This window comes from Verruconis gallopava (genome assembly GCF_000836295.1).
Source record: "Verruconis gallopava strain CBS 43764 unplaced genomic scaffold supercont1.18, whole genome shotgun sequence".
NCBI classification, from domain to species: domain Eukaryota; kingdom Fungi; phylum Ascomycota; class Dothideomycetes; order Venturiales; family Sympoventuriaceae; genus Verruconis; species Verruconis gallopava.
In genome coordinates this window covers 355,568-368,336 of record NW_015622154.1, presented here as the reverse complement: position 1 = coordinate 368,336, position 12,769 = coordinate 355,568, and the positions used below count along the sequence as shown (strand labels likewise).

At 48.8% G+C, this 12,769-nt stretch overlaps 7 protein-coding genes across 7 annotated transcripts; 3 read left to right on the top strand and 4 right to left on the bottom strand.

The window, feature by feature from the left end:
• Positions 1–168: 168 nt before the first annotated feature.
• PV09_05736 (uncharacterized protein) lies at positions 169–717 on the bottom strand (the record flags this gene model as incomplete). Its single annotated transcript, XM_016359281.1, has 3 exons — positions 169–312; positions 363–569; positions 634–717. 3 exons carry the CDS (start codon positions 715–717, stop codon positions 169–171), a joined length of 435 nt encoding a protein of 144 aa, XP_016212960.1.
• A 116-nt stretch (positions 718–833) lies between these two features.
• Positions 834–1,163, bottom strand: PV09_05735 (uncharacterized protein; the record flags this gene model as incomplete). The annotated part of the gene is made up of 1 exon (XM_016359280.1): positions 834–1,163. The coding sequence occupies one exon, from the start codon at positions 1,161–1,163 to the stop codon at positions 834–836; it is 330 nt and encodes a 109-aa protein (XP_016212959.1).
• Positions 1,164–2,288: 1,125 nt separating this feature from the next.
• Positions 2,289–7,219, top strand: PV09_05733 (uncharacterized protein). The gene is made up of 4 exons (XM_016359278.1): positions 2,289–2,783; positions 2,833–3,284; positions 3,346–3,606; positions 3,653–7,219. Exons 1-4 carry the CDS (start codon positions 2,321–2,323, stop codon positions 4,646–4,648), a joined length of 2,172 nt encoding a protein of 723 aa, XP_016212957.1. The 5' UTR covers positions 2,289–2,320; the 3' UTR covers positions 4,649–7,219.
• On the bottom strand, positions 4,747–6,734 carry PV09_05734 (uncharacterized protein; the record flags this gene model as incomplete). Its single annotated transcript, XM_016359279.1, has 7 exons — positions 4,747–4,973; positions 5,030–5,099; positions 5,152–5,816; positions 5,872–6,382; positions 6,431–6,476; positions 6,545–6,620; positions 6,680–6,734. 7 exons carry the CDS (start codon positions 6,732–6,734, stop codon positions 4,747–4,749), a joined length of 1,650 nt encoding a protein of 549 aa, XP_016212958.1.
• Positions 7,220–7,324: 105 nt separating the features above from the next.
• Positions 7,325–8,690, top strand: PV09_05732 (chlorophyll synthesis pathway protein BchC). The gene is made up of 4 exons (XM_016359277.1): positions 7,325–7,512; positions 7,565–7,807; positions 7,891–8,410; positions 8,464–8,690. The coding sequence occupies exons 1-4, from the start codon at positions 7,341–7,343 to the stop codon at positions 8,630–8,632; spliced, it is 1,104 nt and encodes a 367-aa protein (XP_016212956.1). The 5' UTR covers positions 7,325–7,340; the 3' UTR covers positions 8,633–8,690.
• Positions 8,691–8,712: 22 nt separating this feature from the next.
• On the bottom strand, positions 8,713–9,832 carry PV09_05731 (uncharacterized protein). The gene has a single exon (XM_016359276.1). The coding sequence runs from the start codon at positions 9,492–9,494 to the stop codon at positions 8,763–8,765; it is 732 nt and encodes a 243-aa protein (XP_016212955.1). The 5' UTR covers positions 9,495–9,832; the 3' UTR covers positions 8,713–8,762.
• An 8-nt stretch (positions 9,833–9,840) lies between these two features.
• PV09_05730 (uncharacterized protein) lies at positions 9,841–11,291 on the top strand. Its single transcript, XM_016359275.1, has 2 exons — positions 9,841–10,482; positions 10,535–11,291. Exons 1-2 carry the CDS (start codon positions 10,006–10,008, stop codon positions 10,970–10,972), a joined length of 915 nt encoding a protein of 304 aa, XP_016212954.1. The 5' UTR covers positions 9,841–10,005; the 3' UTR covers positions 10,973–11,291.
• The last annotated feature ends 1,478 nt before the right edge of the window (positions 11,292–12,769 follow it).

Here is a 12,769-nt window from a genome sequence, read left to right as displayed (position 1 = left end):
ATAGGCAGGAGGGCCACGACGTCACTTTTCGACGACTGGACAATTACACGGAGGATTAAACAGAATTCGATCAGCAGTTGATTCATCATTAATGAGCACATCTCGTTGTCCTTCCGCACTGAAAGAATCCAAAGGTAGGCAGAAACGCAAAGAAAGCGTCGCAGGCGCCTAAGCTGGATTGTTTCCAAGCCATTGATACAGACCAAACCTATTCCCTTCAACATCAACCACATTGGCAAACATGCCAGACTTGCCTTGAGGGCGCTTCGGCAACACGAGCTTGCCACCCAGCTTTTCGACCCTAGCTACGGCCTTTGTGACGTTCAGCAAATGCGTTCTAACGGCCTTCATCTTCGACTCACCTCGTCCACATCGTCCACCATGTAGTAATTGGTGTAGCCTGCGCCCATGCTTTGGCTATGCTCAGGGCAGTCCTTGGGCATCTGTACGATGCCGCCGCCCAGTCGTTCAGGGCGCTCAAAGGTATACTGGTATACCACAGTGCCATCGTCTTGCTCGCTCTGCTCCTCCTTGAACTTCCAAGAAGGGAAGAGGGCGATGTAGAAATCCTTAAGTATCTTGTCAATTGACTGGGCAGGTTATAGACCAACAGTAAACAGGTCTCCTACTGACTCTAACTTTCTCAGCATTCCGAGCTGGAATCTCTATCCAGCAGAGAGAGCCTTCAGGTGGGGCTTCCCAAGTCTGCTCAGACATGGTTGGAACTGATGACAGATTGATTCAATGGAATAGAGTTTCTTTATGAAAGAGACGGTTGAACAAAAGCGAGAAAGGAAGGGTTTTCTCAAGTGACTCTCTGTCTCTCTCTATCCTCACTTCTGATGGTCCTCTGGTGGTCTTCTTATACACCTCAGCGACGGCATTCTCCATGGCAAGAGTATAACCACAACGCAGACTTGCATCATGTCTGACACGTCGCGTTGGTAGATGCTCGAGTGCTTATCGCGAAAAGTGCGCGAAAGCACCTGCTTACCCCGCTCTGGACCATGAATACGAACGATGGCTTTTCGCTTCGTCCAGGCAGCACCCAGCCAACCCTCGAAATGGCTCGTGTCGGCTGAACCATTGTCCCGTTGCAAGGACCAGAGCTGCTTGATCGTGATTGAGGGTTCTTTGTTTGTCATACGTTGACCAATCTCCATGTACTTTCTATGCAAGGTCCGTCCATTGAACGGTCAAGCACGCCTGCCGTCGAAGTGGCTTTGTTGTAGACCCTAAGCACTTGATTGTGCTTCCGTCGAAGAACACAGTAAACCATCGCGCCATCAAGCTTTGATCTCAGGCCGTCGATGCGCTTCCCTGGTCATGGAGAAAATAAACAGTTTAGATGGCTTGTGACGTGCAGGTCCAAACTAAAATGACTGGAAAACCCTATCGAGTCACCGATAAGAAACTCAAAGATTGCAAATCGAATTGAGCTTTTGACCCAAGAACCTTGATCTTCTTAGTTCTACCAGCTGTGTAATATTTAGCTCAACTTTTCACATCTCTTTTCGACTTTGTTGTGGGCTTTGTGCCTCTGTCCCCATACTATTTGCTTCGGCATCACCTCTCTGGGAGGCGGATTGGACTTCATCCTATGTTATCTTGCTCATCTTTCCTGGCCCCTTACGTAGTGTCCGAACGAGGTCTTGTTCGCTGATACCTGGTTAGTTCTTCAAAATTCTTGACTGATCTTCGCGTATTTGCTTCAAGACAGGGCGCCTGTCCAGGTACAAGTCTTCAAGAGAAAACTATGAAAGTTTCACGATGAAACGACACATGTCTCTTTCATTCACCATGTGAATGCAGATGAAATGCATGTGTTGCACACTTCGAGTATTCTCACTCTCCACTTTTGCTGGGAGGCCCTTGTTGAAATGATTCGATATCGGAGCACAGTAGTCCGAAGGCTAACTGTTCAAGCACTGGTACGATTCAAATTTTGTGCCCTACTAAATAAACGTGACGAGACTCAGCGCATTTAGTCAGACAAATTGTCCAACGAGCAACAAAGTATGGTCAGGTTGGCAGCCATGTATCATGACCTACCCGTGATGGGTCAAGTTTGACAACCAACCGGGAAGCACTTGTATCTTCTTGTAGATAGCGGCTAGCTGGAAAGTGGAGAACAGCAACGAATGATGCCATGCAGTCCATTTAGAAACCTACTGCTATTGTCTTCAGCGCACATCCGGTTACTGCCTTGATCTAATTCTGGGCCTAGGTGCTGGAGAAGTGGTTTAGCTCCACATCCCCGCAATTTTCTTATTCTCTCTACCAAGTGCTCCACGTGCGGCGATCAACACTATAGCATTGCATGTCATGTTGGGGAGATTCTTTGCTCACGAGCATGCAACCTACACGACGGTTTCGGGGTGGTGCGCAGAGAGCCTGCACTGAATGCCAGAAACGAAAAACAAGATGTCTTGGGAGCAACGGAGCCAGCCAGGCCTGCGCGTACTGTGTCAAGAAGGGAAAGCGATGCCGATTTGAGGCGCCGCCTATGCGGACGTCTTTAACAAGGAAGAATCTTGAATTAGCGGAGCGGCGCTGTGAACAACTAGAGGCCATCATACGCTCATTGGCACCAGATCTCGATATTGAAAAGGCCATCGAGGATAATGTTGCTACTCCCGACCCGCAAGCAGTCCAAGACGAAGATGAGTATGAGTGGCATGAGAATTCGTGGACGGCTGTGCAAGAAGCGCAAGAGAGCGAAGAGAATTCCAGGGACGGAATGGCCATTCTTACTGCCGAAACACCAAACTCTGGCTATCTCGGTATGAAGGAAAAATATCTGTGCTTAGGACGGGCTAACATGTATATCAGGAAGCAGCTCAGGTTCGCATCTGCTCCAAAGTGTGTCCAAGTTTCTCCCGCAGACAACGTCACAAGAATCATCAGCAGGTTCACAATCATCCCACGGTGTGAGGTCGCACAGCTCACCTCATGCAGCTCCTAACTTTGAATTGCTCAACAACCTCGCCACTTCTGCGATTGTGGACAGCTTGATTCATGCCTACTTTCGATTTTACAACCACTGTTATCCGATCGTCCATGAAGGAACATTCATGAAGCGCTATCAGAGCAGACCTCGTGGAACGTCGGTTGGCGCAATCTGGCAAATTACGTTTTACATGGTCCTTGCTCTTGGCCACTGGATGACGAGCCCCGAAGCAGAACATCGAAAGGCTCCGTATTTTTATGCGGCTAGGCAACTCTTTTCAACAGACCTTCTGGAGTCCGGCACGGTTAAAACTGTAGAAGCATGCTTACTGATGGTAAGTTTTAGCTCCGGCGACATCTGATGGATCCGATTCACATATACTTACAGTCCGCAAGGGGAATTATCTTCAAAAGATAGACAGACCGAACACGGGGTATAATTTTATCGGAATTGCTTCTCGAATGGCCGTTGGGCTTGGCCTGCATAAAGAGCTTCCGCACTTTGAAGACGATGACACCGTTGATCGTGAGAGACGGCGTCAAATATTTTGGATACTCTACTGTTTTGATAGCGGATTCAGCATCACAACTGGCAGGCCTATCATGATTTCGGACACTTTTATAGACACAAGATTACCACGCAACATTGACGATTCGGTAGGCTTTTGTCATTTCCATGCATCTACACCTAACATTTCAATAGGATTGTTCTCTCACGGACTCTGTTCCTCCCGAGGTCGATCACCCGACTCAACATTCGGCATCCATTGCACAAGCAAAATTAGCCATCATCGCCAATGAAATACACAATGGACTCCATTCGGCAAGAACACCCGTAGAAGTAAGCTACAACTTTGTCTCTTCCATGGAGCAAAAGCTCTCGTCCTGGAGGTCCTCGCTACCGATCTATTTCAACGCTGACAACGTGCCTTCTTGGTTTCTCGGCCCGCGTAGCGTCGTGAGATGGAAAGAAATGAATTTGCGAATGCTACTCTTCCAGGCAAGCCAGCGATACCCAAAGGCCTGGCCAGGCAGAGAAGAATCTCGTTACAAGTGCATGATGGCAGCCCTAGAGAGTATCGACAGCATTTCAAATTTCAGTAAACAGCATCCTGATGTGTTGCACCCTGGGCTGAACTGGTATATGATTTACTTTCTCTTCCAAGCAAGTTTAGTGCTCGGAATCCAGGCCCTCGAACGTTCGTCGTCTCATGAAAGCAAAGCTACGGATGCGTTGAGTCTCGATCATTCCAGCATCTTGAGGTCTGGTCTGTCCAAAGCCATGGAGTTCTTAACTGAACTTGCATCAATCAGCAAAACAGCTAGACGATGCATCCACGTACTTAACCGCATTCTCTCGGCATCTTCCACTACCATTCATGATATGAGTGATATGGTCGCTCCAAACTTTGATCTCAGTCCAGAGCCGATCCCTGACAGCCTCAGGAGTCCCCGGACGCTAGTTTCCGTCGCCGAAGGCGTCTCGCAAGACGTGGCCGGACTGGAGAATAACTTTGGCGACTACTGGGCTGGAGTCATGGACCCATCATTGAACATGCTGTTGGAGGACACTGCGCCGTTTCAGGACTTCTTTCATGGCGTTCATGGATTTCCTAGCAACCAAGAGCGTGGAGACTTTGATTATATCAACTTCAGTATTTACAACAACGACTGGTTACGAGAGGGTTTTCAAGGATAGACATGACTGTAGAAGCCATGGCATGTACATCAATGTCCGGCCTCATGTCATATCGTCTCTCTGAATCCTATGATGTAGCCGTAATTTGGTCTGATGTTTCAAGCGGACTCAATTTTCATGGAAGAAACCTCCTTGGTGGCCAGGACTTCTTCGACAGAAGACTCTGGTTGGTTACCCATCCCGAGCCTCGCACGAATGGCTGCCATACGTTGAGCATCCTTTTCGGCTTCGTTTCCTCCGAAAATTCTGTCCATTTCTTCAATAGGCACGCCCTTGGTTTCGGGAACGAAAAAGAAAACCCAGACGAATAGGATGATGCAGAATACTGGAATGAATTAGCCACAAGTCATCTATATGGATCTCCATCATTCATCGTCATACCGAGGAAGAAATAAAAAGTTCCGAAAGTAATAGACTTAAGCATGCGAGGCGTGATGAGTGCAACGATAAACTACAAAGTATTAGCTTCATTTCCTCACTTCTCCAGATCAATATCTACGCACGTTCGTCAACCAGTTGGTCGAGATGGCAGCACCGACGGCCTTGCCACGCACTCCAGGAGGGAAAATCTCGGACGGCATGATCCAGTTGACGCATCCAATCGAGAATGCAAAGTTGCTAATATATATCCAAATGAAAACAGCTGCAGCCCAGCCGGCAGCTCTGTGTGAACTCCAGCTGTCCTTGTAGACGGCAAAGAGGGTTCCGACAATGAGCTGCGCAATGGCCATGCCAGTAGCACCGATCATGAGAACCTTGCGCCGGCCCCATCTGTCAAGAAACATGAGCGCGGGAATTGTGGAAAAGAAGTTGATGATGCCGACTACGCCTGTAGCGAGAAGGTCGACTGAATTGCCACTGAGACCGATCGCCTTGAAGATCTGAGGCGCATAGTATATAATGGCGTTGATCCCCGTGAATTGCTGGATGATTTGCAACAGGCAAGCGATGATCATGCGCTGGCGCAGGTGTTTGGCCGTGAATAGCTCCACATACTGGCGAATAGCAATGCTGAACGAGGAGTTAACGCCATGAAATCGTTCAGCCGTGCTCTCGCGGTCGAAAATGGTCGCGGCCTTGATCTCAGCAAGCTCCAGCTTGACTCTTTGATCATCAGCAGATACACGACGTAGGCGGAGAAGACTAGCAAATGCCTCTTCCTCACGGCCTTTGGATTCGTCAGTTGAAATCACAATGCCATTCATCCACGGTGTCTGGCTTACCTTTCTCCATCAGCCAACGTGGGCTATATGGAAGGAAGAAGGTTCCAACGGCCAAAATGAGAGACGGAACAACTTGGAAAGCGAGCGGGAAACGCCATGCAGCTGGTGACTGTCCTTCTCCGCGACCCCCAATGAACTGTGTTCCATAGTCCAACCAGAAGGCAACCATGATTCCAACCGTTATACCTAGCTGCTGAAGAGCGATGAGACTGCCACGAATATTTGGAGGCGATAGCTCACTGAGGTAGAGTGGAACGACCATGGAAAGCTGCCCGATCGACAGACCAGCAATGAAGCGACCTACGAATATCATGGGTACATTGACAGCACCAGCTTGAAGAGCAGATCCAAGCAAGAAAACAATGTTTGCAACGAGGAGGGACCAGCGACGTGAGATGGCGTCCGTAATAGGCCCATTGGCAAAAGCGCCAAACATAGCACCCAGAGTCAAGACAGAAACCATCCATCCTTGAAGAGTAGGATCATTGGCAAGTGTTGGAAACTTTTTGCCCTGCTAAAATGTTAGCATTTGAGCATATCTGGCATTATGTCATCTTACGAAGTCATGCATAACCAAGACACCACTAATGACACCCTGATCGTAACTATACGTATGGTCAGCTGTCATTCAGTAGTGACAAGCATTCCTTTTTTTTCTCATTGTTAAACATACCCGAAAAGTAAACCTCCTATGCTAGCCAGACAGGCAAGAGCAAAAATGTATGGTTCCTTCACCAAGCCCTTGTAGCCTTCATCATGTCACGCTTTAGAAACTTGATACAATCATCATGACTGGAATCACTCATACCTGAAGGGCCGTAGGAGATCTCGGACATCTCCGGGATAGCACCTCCTGCAACCATGATTGTGATGTTGAACAGAGTGAGAAGGGAAGGTCAAAGGTGGATGCTCTCTCTGGTTTCAAGATACTAAAGAATGGTTCTGCTCAAATGGTGGAATCACATCGATATTTGTATTCAGGAGGAAAGAGCAGCCGGGCGATTACCCGACGACCGAATAGGATGGTCAACGGCCGGGTTTCTGGGGTAAAGCTTCGCGGGGCCCCGAGACCACACACGACACCTTGAGTCTTGCAAAGTTAGTCCTAACGACCAAGTGATCAGAAGTTTACGCAGCCTCCCTTTCCAAGATTGGTCTAGATCATTGCTCTGTATGGGCTGTCGGAGCACTCACGAGCGACGTTAAGGCGCCGTCGTTGACGGAGCACTGTTCTCCGACGCAAATTCTTTGGTGCAAGGCGTCGGAATACTGTCGACCGACAATTGTCTTCTAGTCATTGCTCAAGCCTAGAGTCGGAAGATGAGAAAAATGCCGAAGACGGGCGAGGGGAAGTTTGCTCGTTTGTTCCATAATTCGTGTTTAAAATTACCATTTGACTACGTGCTCGCTCGTCCGCCTCTCCATCCTCGATTGAATTCGCCTGCTGATCCAACCTACCTGAACACAAGATGACCGCATCGAACGGAATTGCCGTTGCCAATGGGACAAACGGCGTCAAGTCCAGCCTGGCCTTCCAGATTCCCACGGAGATGAAGGCGATTCGATACAACAAAGTCAAAGACTGGTCGCTGGTCACGATGCCAGTTCCAGAGCCGAAAGCGCATGAGATCCTCGTCAAAGGTGAGCAAGTTTAAAGGGATTAAGTAGTTGACAGAGAGCTGATTGCGAGAAGTCAAGTCTTGCGGCGTTTGTGGAACCGATCTTCACATCCACAACGGGGATTTCGACTCGAGGATGCCAGTAGTCACCGGACATGAGACCAGCGGAATTGTAGTGAAGATCGGAGCCGACGTGACCGGGTTCTCGATTGGAGATAAGGTTACAGCGGACAACTCTGAGCTTTGCGGACACTGCCACTACTGCCGGGAGGGAAAGCTATTGTATTGCGAAAACTTTGCCGCTCACGGAGTGCACCGTAAGTGACGCTTACTGTGAAACATGACGCGCCTTTTCCAGATGCGAGTCCGGAGAATGGACCTAGGGCTAACGTGTCGGCAGTGGACGGCGGATTTGCCGAGTACTGTGCGTTCCCGGCCGAGAAACTGTTCAAGTTCGAGAAGTTGTCATGGGAAGAGGCCGCTCTTTTCGAGGCCGCATCGTGCGCCATCCACGGAATGGACCGCATCGCGCCGGGAGTTGGATCTACCATCCTGCTCATCGGCTCAGGGGCTACCGGTCTGTGTCTTGCTCAGCTTCTCAAGGGCAACGGCGGTCAGCACGTCGTGTTGGCCTCCAATCAAGGTCCCAAGATGGACCTGGCTAAGAAGCTCAACTGCGCGGACGAGTATGTCGAGCTTAGCAGAACTGATCCATCATCTCAATGGGCAGACCTAAAGGAAAAATACCCTTACGGATTCGACGTTGTCGTTGAGGCCTCAGGATCTCACCACGTGCTTGAAAAGGCCATTGATTTCTGCGCTCGGGGGGGAAAGCTCATATACTACGGGGTGTACGAGAAGGAGGCTCTGATCAAAGTTTCGCCATCCAAGGTCTTCTCGGACGAAATCACCATAATCGGGTAAGCTTGATGACGCGATGATGTAGCATTCTTGCACTGACCTGCCCTTGCAGATCATTCTCTGAGATGTGGTGTGTTGGTCGAAGCGTGCGCTACCTCGAGAGTGGCAAAGTCAACGTAAAGGGAATCGTGGACAAGACGTTCAAGTTAGAACAGTTTGGCGAGGCGTTGGATGCTGTTAGAAACAAGACGTGCATCAAAGCAGCTATTGTATTCGATTGAAAAAGCATCACAGGTAGCATTTTGCATGGGACGGATTCAAATGAAAGCTAGAGTTGGAATCCCTCTCGACTTCAATTTCAATCTCAAAATTGACTCGAAAGTACTTGAGTAAAGCTTTGCCTATCTTCGATTATGCGTGTGATAGAGAGATTGAAGGGCTATCGGATCCAAGCTCGACACTCTTTACCCGCACAGCGACCTGCACTAGATTTTGGCGAACATCGTCCCCGTTTCTCAGATCATTGTCTTCCGCTCTCTTCACTGCAGCATCCCAGGTCTTCTCAATTCCGGACTTGATATGCCTTCGCGCAACACGATCTCTCGCCAGCGTCGGATCCACGTCTACAAACCAGGTGTCATCAGCGTAGTCGCTAATGCTGCTCCAAGGCTCTTTCTGGTACAGTAACCACAAGCCTTCGACGAGAAGCAGATTCGTTTCTGGCGTTATGGCGATCGCTTCTTCCATAGGATCCTTTTCTAAATGGTTGAAGCCGGGAGCCAGTATTGTCTGTGTGCAATAAATCTTTGAGTGGTGTAGCTGCTTCACAAGAGCCAAAAGCTTATCCGCGTTGAAAGTCCACGCAGCACCTCGTCTTTTGTATGCCTCGTCTCTGTTAGGCAACTGATCTAGCTCTTTGCGGTAGAGATGGAAACCATCCATCGGCAACACGGAGGCTACGACTCCAGTCTTCTCTGAGTTCTCATTCAATCGTAGGACAACTTCGTCGGCAATGGTGGATTTCCCTGACCCCGGTGGCCCAGCAAGGAGGATGATTGTTCTCTTCTCATTTCGATTTTGAACTGCTTGATGAACAAGAAGAGCACGCTCCGAAAGAGAGACGTATATGGACTCCATCTTCATCTATGACAATACTCGGTGGGACGAAGTAGCAGATGGCCCGATAATGCTCGAGACGCTCTGTGTACTTCTTGACTTGACCTTGCGAAATCTCATGACTTTCTTTCCAGTAATGGACGCCCAGAACAATATCGCCGGGTTAGAGCTGGCAGAAAGCTTTTCGGCGCTCAGTCGTCCGAAGGGAACATGTGGTCATTAGGTTTTGTGGAATGTGCACCGTCGGTTAGAGAACTGAGTCAAATCCCCATGTGGAGAAAGTTGGCGTCGGCTGACTGTTGACCGAAAGTTCACATTGGCCGTTTGTTCTCCAGGTAGTCGCACAAGAGTCAGCCCCAAAGGCAATTTTTTTTTTTTTTTTTGAAGAACTCAGAGATCAGAGAGAATTTTTCCGGCAGTAATTTTTCAGTGCAATTTGTTTTTTTTCTTCCAAAAGCAGAGAGCATTGAGTGGCGTATACTTATCCGTTTGCACGCCCAACCTACCCTATTTTGCAATTCCAGTCTTATATCCAAGCATGGCTCCAGCAGCTACTGAGTTCAAGGTGGACGATCGAGCGGAGTTGTCCAAGCGAACGATTCCGTTGATGGTGCTCGGCAATGCAGATTCGCTTCCACCAGCAGCAAGCTCAAATCTGACGGTTGAGCCAGCCCTCGCAGCGCAGCAGAGGTTCAACGTCAAGGGCAATGCTATAGTAACAGGTGGTTTGGGAACGTTGGGTCTAGCATGCTCGAGGGCGCTGCTTCAGCACGGCCTTAGAGGCCTGATGGTTTTTGATCTCGACGTTGGTCAGGTGCAACATGAACTTATCGCTTTGAGAGGGGAATTCCCAGATGCGCGTATCGAAGCTCGAAGCATCGACGTAACAGACGACGGCAGCGTTGCCGCGGGCGTTGCAGAAGCGGCTTCAGTTTTCGGATCCGTTGAACACCTGCTCTGCTTTGCAGGAGTCGTTGGTTGCGTGCATGCTTTGGACATGCCAGCGAGTCAATGGGCAAGTTCCAAACCGCAGTCGCAGCACAATTCCGTGTCTAATGACTTTGCAGAGGAGGATTCTGGACATCAACACCACTGGGTCTTTCATTTGCGCCCAAGCAGTAGCCAGACAAATGGTCTCTCAGGGAACGGGGGGGTCGATCACGTTTGTCGCGTCAATCAGCGGCCACCGTGTAAATTTTCCACAGCCTCAAGCTGCGTACAACGTGAGCAAGGCAGCGCTGCTGACTCTCAAGAGCTGTCTTGCCGCCGAATGGGCACGGTACGGCATCCGCACTAACAGCGTCTCGCCTGGGTATATGGATACAATTCTAAACGAAGGAGACGGTCTGGCCCATGTACGACAGGTTTGGGCGGAGCGAAATCCAAGCGGCAGGATGGGTTCCCCATCAGAATTGACCGGGGCTGTCGTATTGCTTACCAGTGATGCCGGCACGTACATCAATGGGAGCGACATTGTCGTGGACGGCGGAGGGATTGTGTTCTAGAATCTTAGTTGCGAATGGTTACAGTCGAGCAAAAGTGCCCAGCCCTTAGGACTACCTCTTGCAGGACAGAGCCTGCACGGGCTACTCGCAATTTTGAGCACCTAGAGTCTGCGAGAAATGTTGGAGGAATCTACCTTTCCCGAAATTCCGAGCTTCCTTGATACGATCTGTAGCTTACTAGATGATGGTGTACTGCATTCTATGGCAAAGATCAGGCGGACACAAGATCCAGACTTGCAAGTTTTCAACAGTTCAGCGCCTCTTCGGAATTCAGCATGTGCACATGATTGGAACCAAAAACTTCTTTGGTTGATCGAGCATACTTCTTCATGAGATCAATGGCTTCGTTAGCAGGCCCGCTTTTGGGCCGTCGTTCACAGCTGTTTACCTTAGGGTCTGTCTCTCACTGGCGGCTGACCGTCTCGTCCGTTTGCCCGCGATGCTCGTCTGGCCTCTGGAGAATACTGTACTGTCGTTCGAAGCGTCTTGTGCTCTGCCCGGACTGGTCGTAATAGAACTACTTGTCTATTCTCTGTCTCACCCCTTCGTAACATGAAAATGTGTTCTTTGCTTCATTAATTTGTTGCAGCACTGTCTGCTCTCTGTTTCAAAGTTTAGATAGGCATTATGCTATCTTGAAATTGAAATAAAGTCGCTGAATCAGCGATTGCGGCCATAGTTTCAAGGCTCAGCATGAATAGCTTCTTGCGGCGCGACATCTTATTATCGATATGTCATCAGCATATCGTTGATCTCTTACAGGATCGCTTCTCTCTATCCTGACGTATCATACTCGTGCTTCTGTGCTCAACCCATTTCGCACCTTCTAAGAAAACTGATTAGGCCTTTCCATATTATTCTTTGATAAAATGCTGCTTCTGTATCGACGGAAAACATTTCTGAATATGGCTCCTGCCAACTCAGGTTTGTTTGTACCTTTCTTCTCTGCTTAGATATTGTTATCATCTTCTTCCCTCTTCTCAAACTCTATCTTCAGCCTTCACTTTGATCCATTCCTGCAACAGCTTCAAATTATTGTTCGTTCCTAAACATTTAGCGCGTTCTCGCTCATTTATTGCAAACTTGGTAATATCATAGCTCACCATCGCTGGAGGTTTTGCGGCATATCTCGCCTCTTTCTATACCATCCTCTCAATCACTGGAATGCTGACATACTATCATAGCAGCCAGCTTGCGGCGTCGGTTCTACTCTGAAGGAATTCGTATCATCGGTTAGTCGAATGTGCTTTCTCGGCAGGTTCTCAAAAGGGCCCGGTCCACGCATGACGGTTTTGTTGTCACACGAACTGAGGCCAATAATAAGCATCTTCACTACCTGACGCTCCTCCCGCCTTAGCTTTGCTAAATCTGTTCTACAGGCTGTTATTTCATTGTATTCGACCTCGGAGGATGCTCTCATCATCGGCTGCTTGAATATGCTTTCTCGGCAGTTTTTCAAAAGGACACAGTCAATGGATGACGGTTTTTTTCTGTTGCGATCTGAGGCCAATGATGAGCATCTTTATGAACTGACGCTCCTCCCATCTTATCTTTGCTAAATCTGTTTTATAGGCTGTTATCTCACATACACTTGGCCTCAGAGAACGCTCTCATCATTGGCCATCTGCATATGCTTTGATGGCAGGTTTTCAAAAGGACTTCGGTCTAAGGATGACGGTTTTATATTGTTACGATCTGAGGCCAAAGAAGATTTCTCTGAGGCCAATGATGAGCATCTTTATACCTGACGCTCCTCCTGTCTTAGCTTTGCTAACAAGGGGCCATATATTTTATAGG